This window comes from Sus scrofa, chromosome 6 (genome assembly GCF_054392235.1).
Source record: "Sus scrofa isolate SSC_HxYL_T2T_F1_AM1 chromosome 6, Sscrofa_HxYL_maternal_Yorkshire_Landrace_v2.0, whole genome shotgun sequence".
Lineage (NCBI taxonomy): Eukaryota > Metazoa > Chordata > Mammalia > Artiodactyla > Suidae > Sus > Sus scrofa.
This window is the reverse complement of record NC_139388.1, coordinates 57,173,885-57,195,400: the sequence shown is the minus strand read 5'-3', so window position 1 is coordinate 57,195,400 and position 21,516 is coordinate 57,173,885. Positions and strand designations below refer to the sequence as shown.

At 51.1% G+C, this 21,516-nt stretch overlaps 2 protein-coding genes across 15 annotated transcripts in view; both read right to left on the bottom strand.

The window, feature by feature from the left end:
* The window catches only part of DHX34 (DExH-box helicase 34), a 30,100-nt gene extending 22,462 nt beyond the window's left edge, over nt 1–7,638 (bottom strand). For 5 of the 12 annotated variants that reach the window (XR_014806439.1, XM_084961271.1, XM_084961269.1 and 2 more), the window contains exons 1-3: nt 7,609–7,638; nt 1,916–2,910; nt 17–328 (exon numbers count right to left, since the gene is read on the bottom strand). Coding sequence is in view for 6 of the 12 variants with exons in the window: in XM_003127246.6 (XP_003127294.3) it covers nt 17–328; nt 1,916–2,620 (1,017 nt within the window). In the remaining 6 variants the exon portion in view is untranslated. Of the gene's footprint in view, nt 1–16; nt 329–1,915; nt 3,225–3,311; nt 3,522–7,608 lie in introns of those variants that run through there. The other 7 variants (XM_084961273.1, XM_084961265.1, XM_084961272.1 and 4 more) reach the window with 5 other exon arrangements.
* Nucleotides 7,639–10,456: 2,818 nt separating this feature from the next.
* Nucleotides 10,457–19,990, bottom strand: C5AR2 (complement C5a receptor 2). Of its 3 annotated transcripts, none has more exons than XM_013998536.3 (3): nt 19,908–19,990; nt 15,412–15,610; nt 10,457–14,424 (listed from the first exon to the last, which is right to left on the bottom strand). In XM_013998536.3, exon 3 carries the CDS (start codon nt 14,407–14,409, stop codon nt 13,396–13,398), a length of 1,014 nt encoding a protein of 337 aa, XP_013853990.1. In that variant the 5' UTR covers nt 14,410–14,424; nt 15,412–15,610; nt 19,908–19,990; the 3' UTR covers nt 10,457–13,395. The 3 variants fall into 3 exon arrangements, with proteins under 3 accessions (XP_013853990.1, XP_005664690.1, XP_003127293.4); XM_005664633.4 differs by having other exon boundaries at nt 15,412–15,522; XM_003127245.5 differs by lacking the exon at nt 15,412–15,610 and having other exon boundaries at nt 13,324–14,424.
* Nucleotides 19,991–21,516: the final 1,526 nt, after the last annotated feature.

Here is a 21,516-nt window from a genome sequence, read left to right as displayed (position 1 = left end):
GTGGCGGGGCACTGACCGTGATGGGGAAGAGCCTCCCAGGCACCTGGACCACGGGGGCCTGGCCGAAGTAGGCAGAGAAGAGCGAGGTGTTGACGGTGGCGGACATGAGGATGACCTTGAGGTCGGGCCGCCGGGGCAGTAGGCGCTGCAGGACCCCCAGCAGGAAGTCGTTGTGCAGGTGCCGCTCGTGCACTTCGTCCACGATGAGGACCCGGTACTGAGGCAGGGTGGGCTCCCGCTGGACGTGCCTCAGCAGCAGCCCCACCGTCAGGAACACGATCTTGGTGGCCGCCGAGCGGGTGCTCTCAAACCGGATCTGGTAGCCAACCTGCGGGGGTGGCGAGGGGAGGGCGCGGTCAGGAGGGGATCCTGGGCCGGGCCACAGCCCCTCGCCTGCCCCAAACGGAGAATTGGAGCAAAAGGCCCTCATCAGACTGGCGTCCAGCAGGCTTGGCTTCGAATGCCCCCACTGCCTCCTGGGCCCATGGACTTTGGGCAAGTCCATCTCCTCGATGTTTCTTCCCTTCTAGGTGCTGTGAGAATTACCCGTTATTGAGGCAGGTACAGCACCGGGTGCCAACTACTTAAAACAGCACAGGGGAGTTCCCATCGTGGCGCAGTGGTTAACGAATCCGACTAGGAACCATGAGGTTGCGGGTTCGGTCCCTGCCCTTGCTCAGTGGGTTAACGATCCGGCGTTGCCGTGAGCCGTGGTGTAGGTTGCAGACGCGGCTCGGATCCCACGTTGCTGTGGCTCTGGCGTAGGCCGGTGGCTACAGCTCCGATTCAACCCCTAGCCTGGGAACCTCCATATGCCACGGGAGAGGCCCAAGAAATAGCAGCAGCAACAACAACAACAACAACAACAACAACAACAACAACAAAAAATAAAAAAATAAAACAGCACTGGCTCACCTTTCTTTGCGTCCTCACTGTTGCAAAGCGCTAGCGGAAGTGCTGTGTGGGTGTCAAGCCATCTCATCTTCACAACAAGCACACGCACGGTGTAAAAACTACCACTATCCTCACCTGACCATGCGAGGAACTGGAGTCACTCAGCCAAGGCAACACAGCCCAGGAGTACCAGTGACAGAAAAAGCGTCTTTACCCCCACCTCACCCCCCCACACACACACAAACTTAGATGAATTACTCTAAACGCCAAAGCTGTTAGGAAAAAAACCACACCTTCAGGACCTTAAAGCAGGTAACAATTTCTCACACAGACCCCAAAGAGGACAAACCTTGGAAGGAAAATGACAGACTGGGTTAAATATAAATGAAAAGATACTATCAGCAAAAGACACCATTCAGAAAACAAAAAGCAACTCAGAGCAGAAGACCTGCAATACATAAATCCTACAAAGGACTTCCATCCAGATTCCATAAAGACGTATCGATCAAGAGCAAAAACAGGAGTTCCTGTCGTGACGCAGTGGTTAACAAATCTGACTAGGAACCATGAGGTTGCAGGTTCGATCCCTGGCCTCGCTCAGCGGGTTAAGGATCTGGCACTGCCATGAGCTGTGGTGTGGGTTGCAGATGCAGCTCGGATCCCGCATTGCTGTGGCTGAGGTATAGGCCGGCAGCTGTAGCTCCAATTCGACCCCTAGCCTGGGAACCTCCATATGCCGTGGGAGCGGCCCTAACAAAAAAAGAAAGAAAGAAAAAAGAAATCATTAGCACTGCCTGCCTAGAATAAAGATGGATAAACATTTAAGCATTTTCCATTCTTTTTACCGCTTCAGTACTATACTGGGTAATGTTAGGGCCTCTGTCATTTGGCCCACATCCAAGACCAATCTACAGATAAATTTCTCGAAGAATCATTGCTTGGTCAAAGGGTAAGTGCTTTTATACCTTCTGCATCAACACGGCCACAGGGCAACCAACCTACTCCACAAGGTCCCGCTCACCTGCGAGCCGTACTGGCTGAGACTCTCCAAGCCGACGCGCTTGGCCAGGGAGATGCAGGCGATTCGCCGGGGCTGCGTGCACGCCACGTGACTGAAGCCAGCGGCCAGCAGGTACTGCGGCACCTGAGTGGACTTGCCGCAGCCCGTGTCCCCTGCCACCACCACCACCTGGTGCTCCTTTAGCGTCTGCAGGATGCGGTCCCTGTACTGGGAGATGGGCAGTGCGGCGCGCTCACGCTGCAGTCTGGCCAGCCGCGCAAACGCCTGCTTTTGGCCAAAGTCCAGGTAGTGCAGCAGGGCTCCTCGGAACTCAGACACTCTCTCCGGGGGCAGGCTCCCGGCCGGGCCCCGAGCATCCTGGGCGTCGGGGCCGAGGATGGAGAGGTTGATGCGGTAACGCGGGTCGTAAGTGGGAGGGAGGTCGGCCAGTGCCGGGATGCAGTGCCTGAGACGCCCCGCCTCTTCCTCCTGCTTCCCGGTAGCCCTGAGGCTCTGGAATCTCTGCATGCGTTCAAAGAAGGACCAGAACTTCTGGCATTCCTCGGAACCCCGGCGGATATAACCCTCAGCCTGGAAGAAGGCATCCTCGAAGAGGCGACGTTTCTCTGGATGATGCCAGTTCCATCTTTCCCGGGCCTCTTCCCAACTGGGAGTTGGGGGTTGGTCTCGGGGACCCCTGCCCTCCCTTGTCCTGGGAAGGGACATTCTGTGGCTGATCCCTGTGCGATCCCAAAAACGGGCCTGTGCTCTGATCACCTGAACCAAATATACTCCGTCATTCCCCGCCTCCTGCGGTAAGAGGTCAGTGCCCGCAACAAGGAAGCACTTCCTCTTCAAAGAGCGAATTTCCTCCTCCTCGGGGGGGACAGCATCAGGGCAGGTGAGGATGGAGGAAGTGGCCCGGGTCAAGCCAGTGACACACAGGGCATCTCATGACTCCTGCGGTGATCTCTGGGGTGGACACAAGTTCATCCTGGGTTTTCAGGTCCTGAATGCTTGTGGGAGAGAGGAGAAGACACTCATTCATTTTTAGAAACGTTTGCTGAGCGTCTGCTGTTCTGCAAGCAAGCGCTGCGCCAGGAAGATGGGCAGTATCGAGTAAGAGCACACAGAGCTCCCCCCAGGGGTCGTGCTGCTTCACCGGACTCTGACGATCCAGAGACGGGGCCGTGATAAAGGAAGCCCAGGGGGCTAGGGGAGCCTTCTCTGACCACGCTGAGGAATCAGGGAAGGCTCCCCGGAGCGGACGTTTGACTTGAGACCTGAAGGAGTAGACATCGCATGGCCGGTCAACTGCACGACCTGCTCCCTGCTCACGAGAGGCAGTAACACAAGAGAAGTGGGACATGATGAAAACAGTGAGCGAGCTCCCGTTGTGGCTCAGCAGGTTACAAACCTGACTAGGATCCGTGAGGATGAGGGTTCAACCACTGACCTCGTTCACTGGGTTAGGGATCCGGTGTTGCCACGAGCTGTGGTGTAGGTCGAAGGTGTAGGTCGAAGATGCAGCTCGGATCTGGCGTGGCTGTGGCTGTGGCGTAGGCCGGTGGCTACAGCTCAGATTCGACCCCTAGCCTGGAAATTTCCATATGCCACAGGTGTGGCCCTAAAAAAAGAAAAAGAAAAAAGTAAGGCACAGTTTCCTAATTGGGGGCTACCAAGCTTCAGGACCCCAGGGAACCCTTTGAGATTAAGTGCAAAATTTTGCAAGTGCTGCATTGCGTATGTTTCATTTTTACCTGCCTGGCACTTCCCTTCTCTTCTGAGCAAAATACACACTTTTTTGTGGAGCAGCCCCTTCTGGGAAGCCACATGGTTCCCACTGCCTTTAAGTCACAGAATTCCTCTAAGCTGGAGCAGTGACAGAGGTACCCTAGCCAATCATGGTACCTACTCCCCCTTGAACCAGTGACTGGGCTGAGAAGTGGACATGTGACTCAAAGAGGGCCAATCAGGACCATTCTCTGGAATTCACACTAGGTAACTAAGAGAGAAAAAGTTTCTTTTATCTACTGTGGCTAAGCAAGGATGATATAAACCTGGAGCTGTCTGGAGTAGCTCTTGAAGCAAGTAGTCTTTCTAGAAATCTGTCCTACAGAAAAGCCCAAACGTGGGCAAAATGAGGAACGTACGAGGGTGCACACTGAGCAACTGGTCAGAGAGCAGTGGAAGAGGGTCGGGGGAGGCTTATTTCCTTCCAACCCTGGACCTCACAGCTACACAAGAAAAGGACTTTTTGCTTAAGGTTCGGTTTCCAACTCTCAGTTGCATGATAACAAACATCCCCACCTAAGTGTAACTTTCTGGAGGGAACCCCAATCACTCAGCTTTAAAGTAGTTTATGATCTTAAAAGGGTTCTAAACCTCCCACGGTAAAGACTTTATTTTTTTTGTCCTTTTTAGGGCCACACCCATGGCATATGAAGGTTCCCAGGCTAGGGGTCGAATCGGAGCTACAGCTGCCAGCCTACACCACAGCCACAGCAACGCCAGATCTGAGCCACATCTGCGACCTACACCACAGCTCACGGCAACACCGGATCCTTAACCCACTGAGCGAGGCCAAGGATCAAATCCACAACCTCAGGTTTCCTAGTCGGGATCATTTCCGCTGCACCACAAGGGAACTTCCTCAGCTTTATCCTTTACTAGCTGTGTGACCACCGGCAAATTAACTCCTTTGAGGCTTTTCCTTGTCTATAAAACGGAGACAATACTCATCCCAAAACACTGCAAGTTTATCACCGAGCCCAACAGAGAAGCTACATAATCACTAGCACTCAAGTCCAGGGCTTTCCCCCCTTGATGACTAACCCAGCAAAAACAGTGAGCGGACCCCTGGGTATATAACCTGGAAAAAAATTACACTCAAGAGGCCACAATGTGAAATTCCCGCTGTGGCCTAACAGAATCAGTGGCATCTCTGCAGTGCCAGGGAGCAGGTGTGAACCCTGGCACGGCCTGGCACAGTGGGTCAAAGGATCCAGCGTTGCCACAGCTGTGACATAGGTCCCAACTATGGTCTGGACCCCTAGCCCAAGAACTCCATAGGCACGGGGTGGCCAAGAAAGAAAGCAAGCAAAAAAAAAGGCTACAGTTCACCTTGGGATTAGCCGTGTTTTCACCTCCCCAGCCTTCAGGCTCTCAGGGCCGTCCCAGAACGGAGGTCAGACCCGCTCTCAGCACCTCTGAGCTGGGCCCAGACCAACCCTGGGTGTTAGCAGAGCCAGGCAAGGGCTTCTGCTGAAGAAACTGTGAACTAGCAAAGCTATTTCCCACCAAAAGCATAGCCTGTGGGGACTGCATCAAACTTCCTGGTAAACACCGGGGCTGGGTGATGCCCCAGAAGCGTCGTCCGATCAGAGGGCAGGGAGAGGAAAAGGCCTTGAAAGGCAGGTGGGCCAGAGATTCTCAGAAGACGACAGAGACGAGGAAATGGAGGCGCACATCCCTCTCGGCTGCCGCCTGTGCAAGCACGTGGGCCAGAAAGAGCTGCATCCCTGCTACTCTCAAGGGCGTCTATGTTCTCTTAGGCCGCCTATTAACGAGTTTCTGCAGCTACCAGTTTCTCTGTAACTCTGTCACTGACCATCTGGCCATCTCTTGGTCTGCATTTCCTAGGCTGACAGCTTTCAGAGGTTTCCTCTGCTTGCCTTTTCTTGCCTGTCTGGCTCTTTGGGTCTCCGGTCTTTTTCGGTCCATCTTGCCCATCACCCTTCTCTCTCTTCCCTTTCCTGCCTGGTGCCATCTCTTTTCATTTATCTGATTCTTTCCTACTCTGCTTCTATTTTTTCAGTATGATTTTCCTCCATTTGACTCCATCTCGCTTGAGTTCTCCAATTGACTTTCTGGTTTTCTTCGGAACCAGAAGCCTGGCTTTCTGTGTGACTTTCTTTTTATCCTGACTCTCCGTCTTGGGCTCTATCACTGTCTCCTCCTCCATCCTAACCATCTCCTCATCCCGCTTCATTTCTCCACCTAAAATTTTGTTTCCCAGTTGTCTGAAGCTTTAATAGCCAGCATTTACTTACGGCTTATCCATTTATCAGGTACTGTTCTAAACCACTCATGTATTTATATGCATATGCACACACACACACACACACACACACACACAGTCTATATATACACCTTTCTCACAACCCAAAGAAGGTGCTATTAACATTATCTGAGCCAGACAGCGTTTCATTAAGTGGTAAGCGGCAGATGACCAATTCCAATCTGAGGATTCAGGCTTCATTTTCCTATCTCCAATTTTCAGTGTAATTCTCCATTTTTCAATCTGACACTGTCTTCTTGGTTCTACTTGCTCTCTGCATCCTCAGAATTAATCTCTTCATTCGTCTGGCTGTATCTCCCGTTTCCCACCTATCTTCCTCCATGCTCATCTCTTGCTTTCTTTCCCAGATCCCTCAGCTGCCTCTTTTCAATCCCTCTGTCAGCTCTTGCCAGGTTCTCCCTATTTCACCGGCTCCATCTTTCTATTACCCAGTGGCCTCTCCTGATTCGTCTCTATTTCCTTCATTAACCTGTCATCCTATTGGGTCTATTTCCTTTTTTTTTTTTTTTTTGGTCTTTTTAGAGCCGCGCCCTCGGCATATGGAAGTTCCCAGGCTAGGGGTCAAGTCACAGCTGCAGCTGCTGGCCTACACCACAGCCACAGCAACTCCAGATCCTTAACCCACTGAACGAGGCCAGAGACTGCACCCACATCCTCATGGGCACTAGTGGGGTTCGTTACCGCTGAGTCACTACAGAAATTCCCCTCTATTTCTTTTGGTCTTTTTTTTTTTTTTTTCTTTTTGCCTTTTCTAGGGCCGCTTCCCGCGGCATATGGAGGCTCCTAGGCTAGGGGTCTAATCGGAGCTGTAGTCCCCGGCCTACGCCACAGCCACAACAGATCCAAGCCGCGTTTATGACCTACGCCACAGCTCACGGCAATGCCAGATCCTTAACCCACTGAGCGAGGCCAGGGATAGAACCCCACGACCTCATGGCTCCTAGTCGTATTCCTTAACCAGAGACACGACGGGAACTCCTCTCGCAGTCCCTGTGAACCTCTCTCGTTGGGACCCACCAGCCTCTTGCTCTGGACCTCGCTAGTTTTCAGCTCTCAACCTTCCTGGCTTTGGCTCCCTCAATGCGTCGAAGATTCTTTTCGTGCCTCTACTGTAGCGGGAGGGGGCCGTGCCCTCCCAGATCAAAAGGAAGAAGCCGTGCTGCACCGCCTCCATCTGACACGCATGCGTACTTCTATATCCCTGAGCGCAAGCGCATCTACAGTTGTCCGCCTAAAACTTAAGAGTATTCCTGATAAGAGGGACAAAGAAACTTAGACGTAGCGGAAAAACAAGCGGGGTATGTAAGGCAGCGCCGTTCGGGGCTCAGCCTCTGGATACTAATCCACCAAGCCAGTGCCTGCACGAATAAACGCTGCTTCCTGGTAAAAAGCCTTAGCGTCTCCTTTCCCAGGACTTAAGCCCCGCTCACACTACTCCTTTCAGCCTCCCCGACCCCCAGGGAACGCTCAGGCTCCATCTCGGTCCACTTCTCCCCGCCGTTCGGCCTCCTCGGGCACATGTCCTCATCTCGGGATTTCTCTCTACCCCTCCCATCGTTCCCAAGCTGTCCCGGGACGCAGCCCAACTCCCGGCGCCACCACCAACACCCAGCGCAGCCGCTCGACCGCTCACCTCACTAACCACAGCGATCTGCTCAACTTCCCGCCCACTGCCCTGCACGCGCCCGAAGCCGGTTCTGCGCCTGCGCACGCCACCCTCACAGCCCAGCCCCGCCCCGCCGCAGAGGGAGGACCCAGTGGGCAGCTTCCAGTAATCCGTCTGCGCCTGCGTCCGGCGCTCTCAGGCCCGGCCTCCCTTCCGGCGGAGCCTGGGAGGAAGCTGTAGCGTCTTGGGGCGGGGAAAGGCAGCACGGTGGTTTGCTTTGCCTTTCGCCTGAAGAGCCTCTTGCCCTCCCGGACCAGTCGGAGGTCCGGGTATTTAGCCCAGCTGGGAAGCTGGCTGGAGCCCAAACACTATTGAAACACTCCCATGAGTGTTTTCTTTATTATAGTTCGTAATTATTAGTGCGTAATTCTGTTAATGTACAATTCACCCTATGAAGTCACTAATAAGTGATACAACCTGACTATCCGGATTTCCGTCTTGGAGGTCCTAGTGATACCTGAAAGATAATACAGGAATCTGGCTTCTTGTTCATGCAGTTGAAGAATGAACTCCGCGAACACAAACGCAGCAAGCAAGCAAAGTGTTTATTAAAGGAAAGCAGATAGCTCCCAGGCTGCTGGGAGTGGGGGAGAAGAGCCCCCTTTCTCTGTTGTCCTATAGGGGTTTTTATCCCTTAAAGATGGGGGGGTACCAACCTGGGGTCCGGAAAGATGTCGCTTTCTCCCAGTGGCCTTGTTCAATTACCTATATCAGTCCCTGTCCAATAGGGCCTTAGGGGTGGAAATGTCCCATAAATGTCATTGTTTCTTTGACCTTTTCTTCCCGTAACCCGAGTCACAGGGGATTAGGGATTAAAATCCACCTGGGCGTAGGTACACTCCTTGTAGTAAACAAGGCCTGTGGGATGTTACTCCCTGGAGCCCTTAGGCCACAAATGTTAATCAAAGGCCATATCAAAGAATGCATGGAAGCCCAGGCTCCTACACTGACAACCTGAGTTAATATTCTCCCTCACTAGCTTGAGGTCATCTTTGCGTTTACTGGTTCCTCTACGGAGAATGTTCTCCCCAGGGACTATCATGGCTTGCAGCCCCACAGTTTTCAGCTTTCTGCTCAAATGTTACTTTCTGGGAGATGTCTTCTCTGACTATGCTACTTTTTTTTGGGGGGGTTCTTTGCTTTTTAGGGTTGCACCTGTGGCATATGGAGGTTCCCAGGCTAGGAGTCTGGTCGGAGCTGCAGCTACCCGCCTATACCACAGCCACAACAACGCGGGATCCAAGTCTGCGACCTCATGGTAATGTAGGATCCTTAACCCACTGATCGAAGCCAGGGATCGAACCCAAAACCTCATGGTTCCTAGTCCGGATTCATTTCTGCTGAGCCACTATGGGAACTCCTGACTACACTACTTTAAATAGAATCACTCCTTAGCCCTTTCCTGCTTTGTTTCTCTCCATAAAGAATGCAGTTCTGCTTGACATCCTATTTCTTTTAATCTGTCTTTCCCACCAAAATGACTACAAACTTGGGGGGTTCGGGGAGTTCCCTGGTGGTATAGTGATTAAGGATTTTGCCTTGTCCCTGCTGTGGCTCGGCTTCATTCCCTGGCCGGGGAACTTCCAAATGCTGCTCACACACAGCACCCTGTCCCCCCCCCACATAAAAAACCTTCAAGGGTTCAAGGGCCTGCTGGCTTGTGCGTCTGGATGAAGGATGGGTGAGTAGTGGGGAAAGAGGTGGGGAAAAGGAGGGGCAGAAATCATACACACCAAAGCAAGAGCTTTGGTTTCTACTCTGAGTGAACTGGGACCCACGGGCGGAGTTCCATGGACTTTAGATTTTAACAGAGTCCTCTGGCTCCCAAGTAGGGAACGAATATGGGATTCGAGATGAGAAAAAGGGGACCGGGGAGGAGGCTGCTGCAATAGGTGAGAGCTGCAATAGGCAGCTGGGCCAGGATGATGGCAGAGAAGATGGATGTTTTAAGGCAGAACCTGCAGGGATTGGCTGACACATTGGGTTTGGCATATGAGAGAAAGAGAGGTGGCAAGGATGACCCCAAAGATCTTGGCGGGAGTGCCTGGAAATAGGGAGTTGCCATCAGTTGAGATGGCGAAGATGCAGGAGGAGGGCTAAGAGAGAGTCCAGAGTCCTGTCTTCAGCACTGTTGAGTTACCTTTTCATACATTGAATTGGGAGGTCGCATGTGAATTGCATGTAATTTTCAAACCTTTGAGAAACTCTTTGAACATAGGCCAATCCAGGTGTTGTAATCCAAAGAAAGGGAAGAAACTGACTAACCTTGGTTAAAATTTACAAAAGAGAAATACAACTTTTTAAAAAAGGAAAATGGGAGGAAGTAAACAACGAATACGAAATCAGGAAGAAAATAACAAACCACCCACATTAAGATTGAGTAACAAACTTGAAACTAGTTCTTGGAAAAACCATTAAGACCTAGATCTTTGCAAACTTGAGGAAAATGACATATCCAGGCTAAAAACAAGCAAAAACGAAAGAGCAACCTTAGAACGAAAAGGGGATGTTACAATAAACAAAAAGTAAGATTATTCATTTTAGATATTTTACTTAGGGTATGTATATATGTATTTATCTTTGTCTTTTGAGGGCTGCACCCACGGCATATGGAAGTTCCCAGACTAGGGGGTCTAATCAGAGCTGTAGTTGCTGGCCTACACCGCAGCCACAGCAACACCAGATCTGAGCCGAGCCTGGGACCTACACCACAGCTCACGGCAACACCGGATCCTTAACCCACTAAGCCAGGCCAGGGATCGAATCCAAAACCTCATGGTTCCTAGTTGGATTCATTTCCGCTGCACCACAATGGGAACGCCAGCAAGATTATTTTTAATAATCAAGGGACTTTTATGGAGAATTCCCCAGAAATACATTCGAAAACTTTCGTGAAATTGATTCATCTTAAGAAAAATGAAGGCTGACATAATAAGAGAGGAAAAAATAAATTTCAAAACACACAAAAGGCTTTTCTAAACGTATCCGCAAAGAAGTCTCCTAAATGGTAGCTGGCCCCAATGGAGTCACGGCAGGATGTCTCCCACCTTTTCTTGAAGCTGTGTAAATGGTACCAGGACATAATTCTTTTTACAAGGCAGTCTGGGTCTTAATAACTCCTGCATGAAAATTCTGAATAAAATATCAAACAACATATATATATATATATATATAGTCGAGAACCTACTATATGTCCCTGTATCAGATAAAGAAAAAAGTAAATAGAGAGAGAGAGACACCCCTACCCCCCATCACCGTTGGGGAGCTCAGAATCTGGACAGAAGAAAACAGGATATAGACAAATACAGTTTGGCTCTTTCTTTTTTTCTTTTTTTTTTTTTGCTATTTCGTGGGCCACTCCTGCAGCATATGGAGGTTCCCAGGCTAGGGGTCAAATCGGAGCTATAGCCGCCAGCCTATGCCAGAGCCACAGCAATGCAGGATCCGAGCCGCATCTGCGACCTACACCACAGCTCATGGCAACGCCAGATCGTTAACCCACTCAGCAAGGGCAGGGATCGAACCCGCAACCTCATGGTTCCTAGTCAGATTCGTTAACCACTGCGCCACGACGGGAACTCCCCAGTTTGGCTCTTTCTAAGGCTCGGGATGGGTGGAGGAGAGACAGAAATTAAAGTGGCCCAGATGTTGCCCTTGGGGAATTTACAGTTGAGCTGGGAAGTCCTGTTCTGGAAACTCCCCACCTCGAGATCCTTAATTCAGACACATCTGCGAGGTTCTTCTGCCACCTAAGATCACATATTCGCAGGTTCCGAGGACTGGGATGCAGACCTCCGTGGGGGCCATTAGTCTGCTAGAGGGCCTGAGCGGCTAGCATCCAAGAGTGCCCGGGGGGTGGAAAGAAGCCTCAGATACCAAACAAAGGAGCCTGGATATAACATTTCCTGCAAAACAGAGTCACAGTTTGTCATCCTCTCCTCTCCTTTCCTCCTCTGCTGTGACTCCTGATCCGAGTCGTCAGGGCCTCTTCTATCACAATAGCTCATGGGTTCTGTTCTCCTCCCTCATGGACTAGTTTCCACCAGCAACCGAGGCGATCCAGTCAAAACCCAAATCAAATCAAGGCTCTGTTCAGAACAGGATTGCCTGATTTGGGGTGGGGTGGAGGCGAAAATTACCAAATGCTTGGTTAAATTTGAATTTTTTTTTTTTGTCTTTTTTTTTTTTGCTATTTCTTGGGCCGCTCCTGCGGCATATGGAGGTTCCCAGGCTAGGGGTTGAATCGGAGCTGTGGCCGCCAGCCTACGCCAGAGCCACAGCAACGCAGGATCTGAGCCCGCGTCTGCAACCTACACCACAGCTCACAGCAACACCGGATCGTTAACCCACTGAGCAAGGGCAGGGACCGAACCCGCAACCTCATGGTTCCTAGTCGGATTCGTTAACCACTGCGCCACGACGGGAACTCCAAATTTGAATTTTAGACAAATAATTTTTAGTATAGGTATGTTGCAAATATTGCACGGGACATATTCTGTTCAAATGTTTAGTTCCCGTTATGGTGCAGTGGAAACGAATCTGACAAGGAACCATAAGGATGCAGGTTTGATCCCTGTCCTTGTGCAGTGGGTCAGGGGTCTGGCGTTGCCATGAGCTGTGGTGTAGGTCGCAGATGTGGCTTGGATCTGGCATGGCTGTGGCTGTGTTGTAGGCCAGCACCTGTAGCTCCAGTTCGACTCCTAGCCTGGGCACTTCCATATGCCGCGGGTGCAGCCCTAAAAAGCAAATATATATATATATATATATATATATATATATTCTTGTTGTTTATCTGAAACTCAAATTTAGTTGGCTTTTATTTATTTTTATTTTTATTTTTTGTCTTTTTAGGGCCGCACCTGTGGCATATGGAGGTGCTCAGGCTAGGAGTCTAATCGAAGCTACAGCTGCCAGCCTACACCACAGCCACAGCAACGGCAGAGCCGAGCTGCATCTGTGACCTGCACCACAGCTCATGGCAACGCCAGATCCTTAACCCACTGATCAAGGCAAGGGATTAAACCGTAATCTCATGGTTCCTAGTCGGATTCGTTTCCGCTGCGCCGAGATGGGAACTCCTTCATTGGCTCTTAATATTATCTGGCAACGATAGGTCGGAATCTTCCCACGGATTCCCCCAAACACTTGTTATGACCCTACAAGCAGACCTTCAAAATCTGGGCCCCCACGGCCTCTCTCCCTTCGTTTCAAACCACTCTGCCTCTTGCTCATTCTGCTCCATCCACAGGGGCCTTGTCACTCTCTCTGGAATTTGCCAAGCACATTCTGCCTCAGGACCTCTGCCCTTGCTGTTCCCTCTGCTTGGAAGGCTTTTCTCCCAGATTTAAGCATAACTCCTCCCTCCCTTTTTCTGATCTTGGCTCAAATATTGCCTTTACCTGAGGGGCCTTGCCTGACTGACGTACATCCCTGCCCCGCTCAGCCCTCTTTGTCCCCTTTAGGTTTCTTAGCACTCGTCGCACTTGACATAATCTGTATTCCTTCATTTCTTTGCTTAACATCTGCCTTCCTCCACTAAAATGTGAGCTCCTTGAGGGCAAAGGATTTCTCTGTTTTACCCACTGCTACATCCCCAGTGCCTATAAGAGGGTCTTGCACATGGTAGGTGCATGCTGAATGTTTGTTGAATGAATAGAGGAATAAATGACAATATCAGTAAGCCCCTGGATACAGCTATGCCTGAAGCCAATCTTATAAAAGGCGATAGGAGGATACAAACCAGTTTCTCTTAGCCTACACTTCTACGTCTGAGACAAAGTCATGGCTGGTGGATTTCTTGCTGACCACACTTTCATCCTTGCTCTGTGACTCCTTCAGGGCCCAGCGACATGCAGCGGGCAGCGACTGACGGAGTTGAGTCCGCCCGCAATAAAGGAAGAGCATGGGATTGAGGCAGCTGTGAGCAAGAGCGAGGCCCACGACCAAAGGTTCGGCCCGCAGGGCCCCAGCCAGGAGCGTGGAGTGAGGGGCAGCCATGGTGAGTACTAGCCCCAGCGCATGGTAGGGGGCCCAGCAGATAAAAAAACCCACCACCACAGCAATGCCCAGCGGCCAGCGGTGTCGGGCCGCACGGCATAGGAGGGCACCGTGGCAGCCGGCCACGATCACCAGCGGCCCCAGAAAGCCGAAAATAAACCGGATGGCAGTCACCGAGTTCTCGGCCACGGTCGAACCGCCGTAGTCCACCACGCACTCCAGCCGGCGTGGGAAGTGCTCCTGGTGAAGCCGGCGGTAGATGGCCGAGGGCACCGTGAGCAGCAAGGCCAGGGTCCAGGCTGCCCCACAGGCCACCCGCACCCTGCACGCCCGCTGAGCTGCACCCCACCAGGTGGGCCTGAGGGCCAGCAGGCAGAGGTCAGCGCTGAGACCGGCCAGGAGGAGGACGCTGGTATACATGGAGAGCAGGATGACAGAGGGCAGGGTCCGACAGCCCACTGCCCCGTACAGCCAGCGGCCCCCGTGGGCGACAGACACCGCCAGGATCGGGAGAGACAAGCAGCAGAGCAGATCCGCCATGGCCAGGTGGAGGAACCAGGTGGCACCGGCCCTCTGGCGGGCCTCCTTCCAGGTCACCCAGGCCACCATGGCATTGCCTGGCATCCCCACCAGGAAGACCGCAGCATACAGCAGGAGAGGGGCTGCGTGGAGGGGGTCGATGGAGGTGCAGGTGCCGTCAGCACAGTCCACAGGGACATCCGGAATCTCGCCGTAATCCCCGTACTCGTAGCTGAGAGACGCGTTCTCCATCCAGGCCCCAGACACCTGGACAGGAGAGAAATGGCATGAAACTTCAGGGACAAAACCTCTCTGGCCCTTGGAAGCCTAGGGTGTAGGAACCCCAGCCCATTAGCTTGCAAGCCACGGTTAGGATTGGAACTCCAGCACATCAGAAAATTGGAATTCTAGAAAATTCTACAATATTACAGCATCAGAACTCCCAGCTTATTAGCATCCTGGAATTCTAGAATCTTACACTGTAAGAACAATAGCAACCTAAACATCGTGGAATTCCAGAAGCGCCCATTGTGAACCCAACATAGTGTCTGTTGAGGACGCAGGTTTGATCCCTGGCCTCGCTCGGTGGATTAAGGATCCAGCATTGCCACCAGCGGTGATGTAGGTCGAAGATGCGGCCTAGATCTGGCATTGCTGTGGCTGTGGTGCAGGCTGGCAGCTGTAGCTCCAATTATACCCCTAGCCTGGGAACTTTCATGTGCCACAGGTGCGGCCATGAAAAAGCAAAAAAAAAAAAAAAACAACTTTAAATTCTCTATCATTCATTCATTCATTCATCTGGCCCAGCTCCTGAGCACCTGCTCTGTTCCAGGCACTAAATTCACTGCAGAGGCCAAAACAGAAAAAAAAAACCTCTTTCCCAGGAGTTCCCATTGTGGCTCAGCGGGTTACAAACTCGACTAGTATCCATGAGGATGCGGGTTTGATCCCTGGCCCTGTCCAGTGGGTTAAGGATCCAGCATTGCTGTGAGCCATGGTGTCGTTCACAGACGCAGCTTGGATCTGGCATGGCTGTGGCTGTGGCTGTGGTGTAGGCTGGCAGCTGCAGCTCCATTCAACCCCTAGCCCGGGAACTTCCATATGTTGCAGGTGTGGTCCTAAAAAGCAAAAAAAAAAAAAAAAAAAGACAAAAAATCATTTAGTCCTTCATAATAACCCTCTGATTGTCATCCTTGTCTTATACCCATTTCTGCAGATGAGAAAACCGAGGCACAGAGACGTTAAGGAACTTACCGAAGCTCACTCAGCTACACAAGTAACAGAGCGAAGCTGCAAACTGTGTCAGTCCGGCTCTGGCGCTCCGGGCCCCAAAATATGATCATCCACGTCTTAGGTCCAGGAGAGCTGGAAGGCAGGACAGCCAGTGGCCCTGAGCCGACCGGGCTCTGTGACTCTGGGGAGCAGGTTCAGTTGGCTCTCGCGGCTGTCTCATCTGAGAAATGAGTCCCTGAGTCACCGAGGTGAACCTCCCTTACCAGTTTGGGGAGCACTTGAAGAGGTATTACGTGTAAAACATGTGGGGCTCAGGTAGCCAGTAGTGGGACCTGCAGGATGTCAGAGTGACCTGACCCTGTGGCTCTTTGTACCAGCCAGCTGGCCCTGCCCAGAGCACCAGCTGGAGTTGACACAACAGGAAAGGTAGAGGGGAAGTTGGGGTGCACCCCTCCCCCCTCCTCTCTGCCAAGCGGCTAAGATGCCAAGTCATTGCGTGTGTGTGCACGCGTGTGTTTGTGTTTCCAGTTTGGCTTCTACTTTCATATCATTTTCATCACTAGAATAAAACATGTGCAGGCTTTAACGATTCAAACCCTCAGAGTTCCCGCTGTGGCCCAATAAGATTGGCAGCATCTCTGGAGCAGTGGGTCATCCCCAGCCTGGCGCAATGGGTTAAGGATCCTGGGCGTAGGTCACAATTGCCGCTCAGATCTGATCCCTGGCCCAGGAACTCCATATACCTTGGCACAACCAAAAAAAAATTTTTAAAAATCAGGAGTTCCCATTGTGGCTCAGTGGAATCAAATCTAACTAGCATCCATGAGGATGCAGGTTCGATCCCTGGCCTTGTTCAGTAGGTTAAGAATCCAGCATTGCTGTGAGCTGTGGTGTAGCTTGCAGACGGGGCTCGGATCTGGCATTGCTGTGGCTGTGGTGTAGGCTGGCAGCTGTAGCTCTGATTCAGCCCCTACCCTGGGAACCTCCATATGCTGCAGGTTCAGCCCTAAAAAGACAAAAAAAAAAAAAAAAAAAAAAAAAAGAAAAAAGAAAAAGAAAAAGAAAAAAAAAATCAAACCCTTATCAGCTATGTGGCCTTCGGCAAGTCGGTGAACCTCTCTGCCTCAGCGTCCTCATGTGCAAATGAGAATAACATACGCACCTTGGAGGGTGTTGGTAAGAACTCATCACATAATAAGCATGAAGCACTGAGCACTGTTCCTGGTCCACCGTGAGCATCAGATTTGCCGCTGGTACCCAGATCCACACAAACTCTCTCCCCGACCCTGAGACCCCACCCTTCCCAGCTCCTCCCAGTTCAAATCGGAGTTTTCTGTGTGTAAGCAACTTAATCCGTCTATGGGATTTCCGTTTTAATACAGTAACAGGAATGGGAACATTCAACACGCCCTGTGTCACCGCTTACTCCTTTCCGCGTAAGGGGTCTTAGGTCTGTTTCCCCCTCTGGACCCAGTGGCTCCTTTCTTCACAATAATTGCAAAATTAGTGCACTGGCTGGGTGCATCAGGCTTATCAACCAGCCTCCACCTAAATGACTTTTGATGATCACCACAGGTCGCATTATTATTTTCTACTAAAAAATTAGTTTATAGGGAGTTCCCGTCATGGCTCAGTGGTTAGCGAATCCCACTAGGAACCATGAGGTTGTGGGTTCCATCCTTGGCCTCGCTCAGTGGGTTAAGAATCTGGCATTGCCATGAGCTGTGGTGTAGGTCGAAGATGCAGCTCGGATCCCGAATTGCTGTGGCTGTGGTGTAGGCTGGGGGTTACAGCTCCGATTGAACCCCTAGCCTGGGAACCTCCATATGCCCTGGGTGCAGCCCTAGAAAAAGACCAAAAAAAAAAAATTTATATCTATAGCTACAACATAATCATCATTATTATTATTTTATAAGAATTCAAGTAATAGATGACTTTAACGAGTGCCCCGTATGTACCAGGCATATCCCTTAGAACAACACTGTGAGGTAATTACAATCATTACAGCCCTTTTTTCCCCTGCTTTGGGCTCTGCTCTGTCCCCAGTACCTGCAGTAGCTTGTGGCACTCAGCAGGTGCTTAGCTGATACGTATTCATTCGGTGAGTGAAGGATGAAGAGGGGAGTTCCTGTTGTAGCTCAGCAGAGTAAGAAGCTGACTACTATCCATGAGGATGCGGGATCCCCAGCCTCCATCAATGAGTTAAGAATCGGCGTTGCTGTGAGCTGGTCACAGGGGCTGCTGTGGTGCAGGTCGGCAGCTGCAGCTCTGATTCAACCCTTAGCCTGGGAACTTCCATACGCCACAAGCATGGTCTTAAAAAGAAGAATCTGGAAAAGAATATGTGTTTGGGTGTGTAACAGAATCACTTTGCTGTACCCGCGAAAGCAATATAATTATAAATTAATTATGCTTCAAAAGAAAGGAAGGAAGGAAAAGTTTTGCCTCCGATGGGAGAAGCTGAAAAAATACCACTTAATTTTTTTCTTTACCCCAGTGTGTAATGATCTATGTATTAACAAGAACATGTATTCATGAAATACTATCTTGTAAGAAAAATATGTAACTACACTTCTAATATTATATATTTGTCCTTTCCAGGGCTGCATCCCTGGCACATGGAGGTTCCCAGGCTAGGGGTCGAATCGGAGCCACAGCTGCCAGCCTACACCACAGCCACAGCCACGCGGGACCCGAACCTCGCCTGAGACTGACACCACAGCTCAGAGCGACACTGGATCCTTAATCCACTGAGTGAGGGATCAAACCTGCAACCTCATGAATACGAGTCAGATTCATTTCCGCTGAGCCACGAGGGGAACTCCTCTAATATTTTAAAAACAATGCCTTAGGTTTAGAGCCTGACAGTCAACACCAAAGACACTGTTGGATCTAGAGAGTCTCCTGCTAAGGGATGTGAGTGGGACAGAGAAAGACAAATAACAGATGCTATCACTTCTATATGGAAGCTAATTTGGAAAATCATTCCAATGATCTTAGGTACAAAACAGAAACAGACTCACAGATTTTGAAAACAAACTTCCAGTTACCAAAGGGGAGATGGAAGGAGGGATCAATGAGGAATTGGGGATTAAGATACCCTCATATATACGTATGCAAAGTAGATGAGCAACAAGGACAGAGCACAAAGCCATCTACTCAATATTCTGTAATAACCTACATGGGAAAAGAATTTGGGAAAGAATGAATATGTATCACATACACACACACACACACACACACACACACACACACACACACGCACGCACACACACGCACACACACACACACACAAAACTAATTCACTTTGCTGGACACCTGAAACTAATACAACATTGTAAAGCAATAAAATTTTTTCTTTGGTCTTTTTTTTAGGGCTGCACCCATGGCATATGAAGGTTCCCAGGCTAGGGGTCAAATCGGAGCCACAGCTGCCAGCCTACACCACAGCCACAGCAACGCCAGATCTGAGCCACGTCTGCGACCTACACCACAGCTCACAGCAATGCCAGATCCTTAACCCACTGAGTGAGGCCAGGGGTCCAACCCACAACCTCATGGTTCCTAGTCGGATTCGTTTCTGATGCGTCATGACAGGAACTCCTATAGTCCAATAAAAATTTGAAAAGGACTTCCTGTTGTGGCTTAGTGGGTTATGAACCTGACTAGTATCCATGAGGACGAGGGTTTGATCCCTGGCCTTGCTCAGTGGGTTCAGGATCCGACATTGCTGTGAGCTGTGGTGTAGGCCGGTGGCTACAGCTCTGATTCGACCCCTAGCCTGGGAACCTTCATATGCCACTGGTGCGACCCTAAAAAGACCAAAAAAAAAAAAAAAAGCACGCACCAGAATGTTCAGAGCAGCCCACGATGGGAAATCACGGACCTACCCACGCAGAATGAATACACATGTCGCAGAATAGTCTGTAACGATGAGAATGAAACCAACCACCCTGGATTACAGGATGTGCTTCCTAAATACAATGCTGAGGGGACAGAGGCACACACAGCACAAGGCACTGACTGATCCCTTTCCTAGGAAGTTCAGAAGTGAGGAAAAGAATTCTACAGGGGGTAGGGAGTTGGGGGGGAACCAGAGGGGGCTCTGGGGCTGGGAATTCAGATGTGGATTCCAACACGATGGTGATAAGATTCCACGACCTGAAGCACCCGCTGTGGCGCAGTGGGATCAGGGTCAGCGGCATCTTGAGTGCCAGGACGAGGGTTCCAGCCCCAGCCCCACAGAGTGGGTGAAGGATCCCATGTTGCCACAGCTGTGGCTTAGGTCAAAACTGCGGCTCGGATCGGATCCCTGGCCCGGGAGCTCCATGTGCCTCGGGGCAGCCCAAAATGGGGAAGAAAGAAAAGAAAAAGAAAAAAAAAAAAAAGATGCCACCCCTCAAATTCTAGTTCAGATTCCCAGATTCTGAAACTAATGAGTCTAAAAGGCCAGGCTTGGGAAATGCGCCCTCCCCCACTGCCACCAGCCTTCCCTCCCTCCTTCCCTCCATCCTTACCATCTCTTGTGAGAGGGTCCCCACTTGGGCCAAACTGCTGCTTGGAGCACGATCCAGGCTCATGGCCAGGTCCCGGGAGGTCTGAGGTCTCTCCCCCGCGTCTGGCAGCTGGTAGAGTCCTGCAAGCTGATCGTGTCCACCAGGGCTGCTAGGGGACCCTACCACGCACTGCCACCTCACAGTCTCCAGCCGATCCCCACCCCCAGGGAGAAAAACAGGAATGGCCTTTTCCTCTTCCTGAATGTTTGTCCTGGAATCCTCCCATGACTCACACATCCCAAAATTACTGGGCAGCAGGCAAGGTCTGAGAGGGCTCTGGGGGGTGGAGAGCTGACCTAGTGTCCCCAGCACCAATCTCAGGGTCACCGGCTTCCTCGAAGCCAGACCTAGTCTGACTTTGGAGATCTAGGGGGGAGGTCTTGGAGGCCCTGACCTTGCAGAGCCTCAAAGGTCGGTCTCACCAAACCCCCCAAAGCCCGCTCCTTCCCCACCCCAGACTCTAGCTGTGTGCCCCTCCTTCTGCCCTCTTCAGAGCCTTGGGGACAGATAAATATTCCTCCTGCCTCCCAAGCTCTGAGAGAGACAGTGCAGGATCATAGCCTCCACCACAAGGCCAAGGCCACCCAGGGCAGGGCTTGAGGCTTCAGAGGCAGACAAAACACAAACCCATCCCATCCCCTCTGGAGGCCTCTGTTTTATCTCTTTTTTCTTTCTTTTTTTTTTTTCCCCTGGTTGCCCTGAGATATAAGGAGTTCCCAGACTAGGGATCAGATCTGATCCACCTACAGCAATGGCCCTTAACCCACTGTGCCAGGCAGGGCGGGCAGTAGGATTGCACTGCCTCCCAGGACTCCAGAGACCACCAATGGGAACTCCCAGTTTCCCTCTTTAAAATGGGAAGATGTAGGGAGTTCCCACGATGGCTCAGCGGGTTAAGAACCTGACTAGGATCCATGAGGACTTGGGTTCAATCCCTGGCCCCCCTCAGTGGGTTAAGGATCCAGCGTTGCTGTGAGCTGTGGTGTAGGTCACAGGTCACAGATGCGGCTCGGATCCAGCCTTGCAGGTCGGAAACTTCAGCTCTGGAATAGGCCCCTAGCCTGGGAACCTCCATATGCCATGGGTGTTGCCCTAAAAAGACAAAAAAACAAACAAACAAACCAAAACACCAAAGAACAAATAAAATGGGAAGATGTGGCGTAGGGGTTCCTAATCTCCCTCCCAGCATAGTGCAGAGGCTGAGAACACAGATTTGAGAGCCAGAGTGAGAAGATACATATTCCAGCTGCCCCTTGACAAGTTTCCCGGCCTCAACCCTCCTGAGCCTCAACTTCCTTACCTGTGAATGTTCCAACTAAGGGCATGAGATGGGTGAAGAGATTTAAAATCCACACAAGTCCGCTGGTGGTGCAGTAGGTTAAGCATCCAGCCGTTGTTACTGCTGTGGTGCAGGATCGATCCCTGGCCGGGGAACTTCCACATACTGGCGGGGGTGGGGGGGGCAGCCAAAAAAAAAAAAAAAAAAGATTAAAAAGAATAGTAATCAGAGTTCCTGTCGTAGCTCAGTGGTTAACAAACCCAACTAACATCCATGAGGACGGGGGTTCAA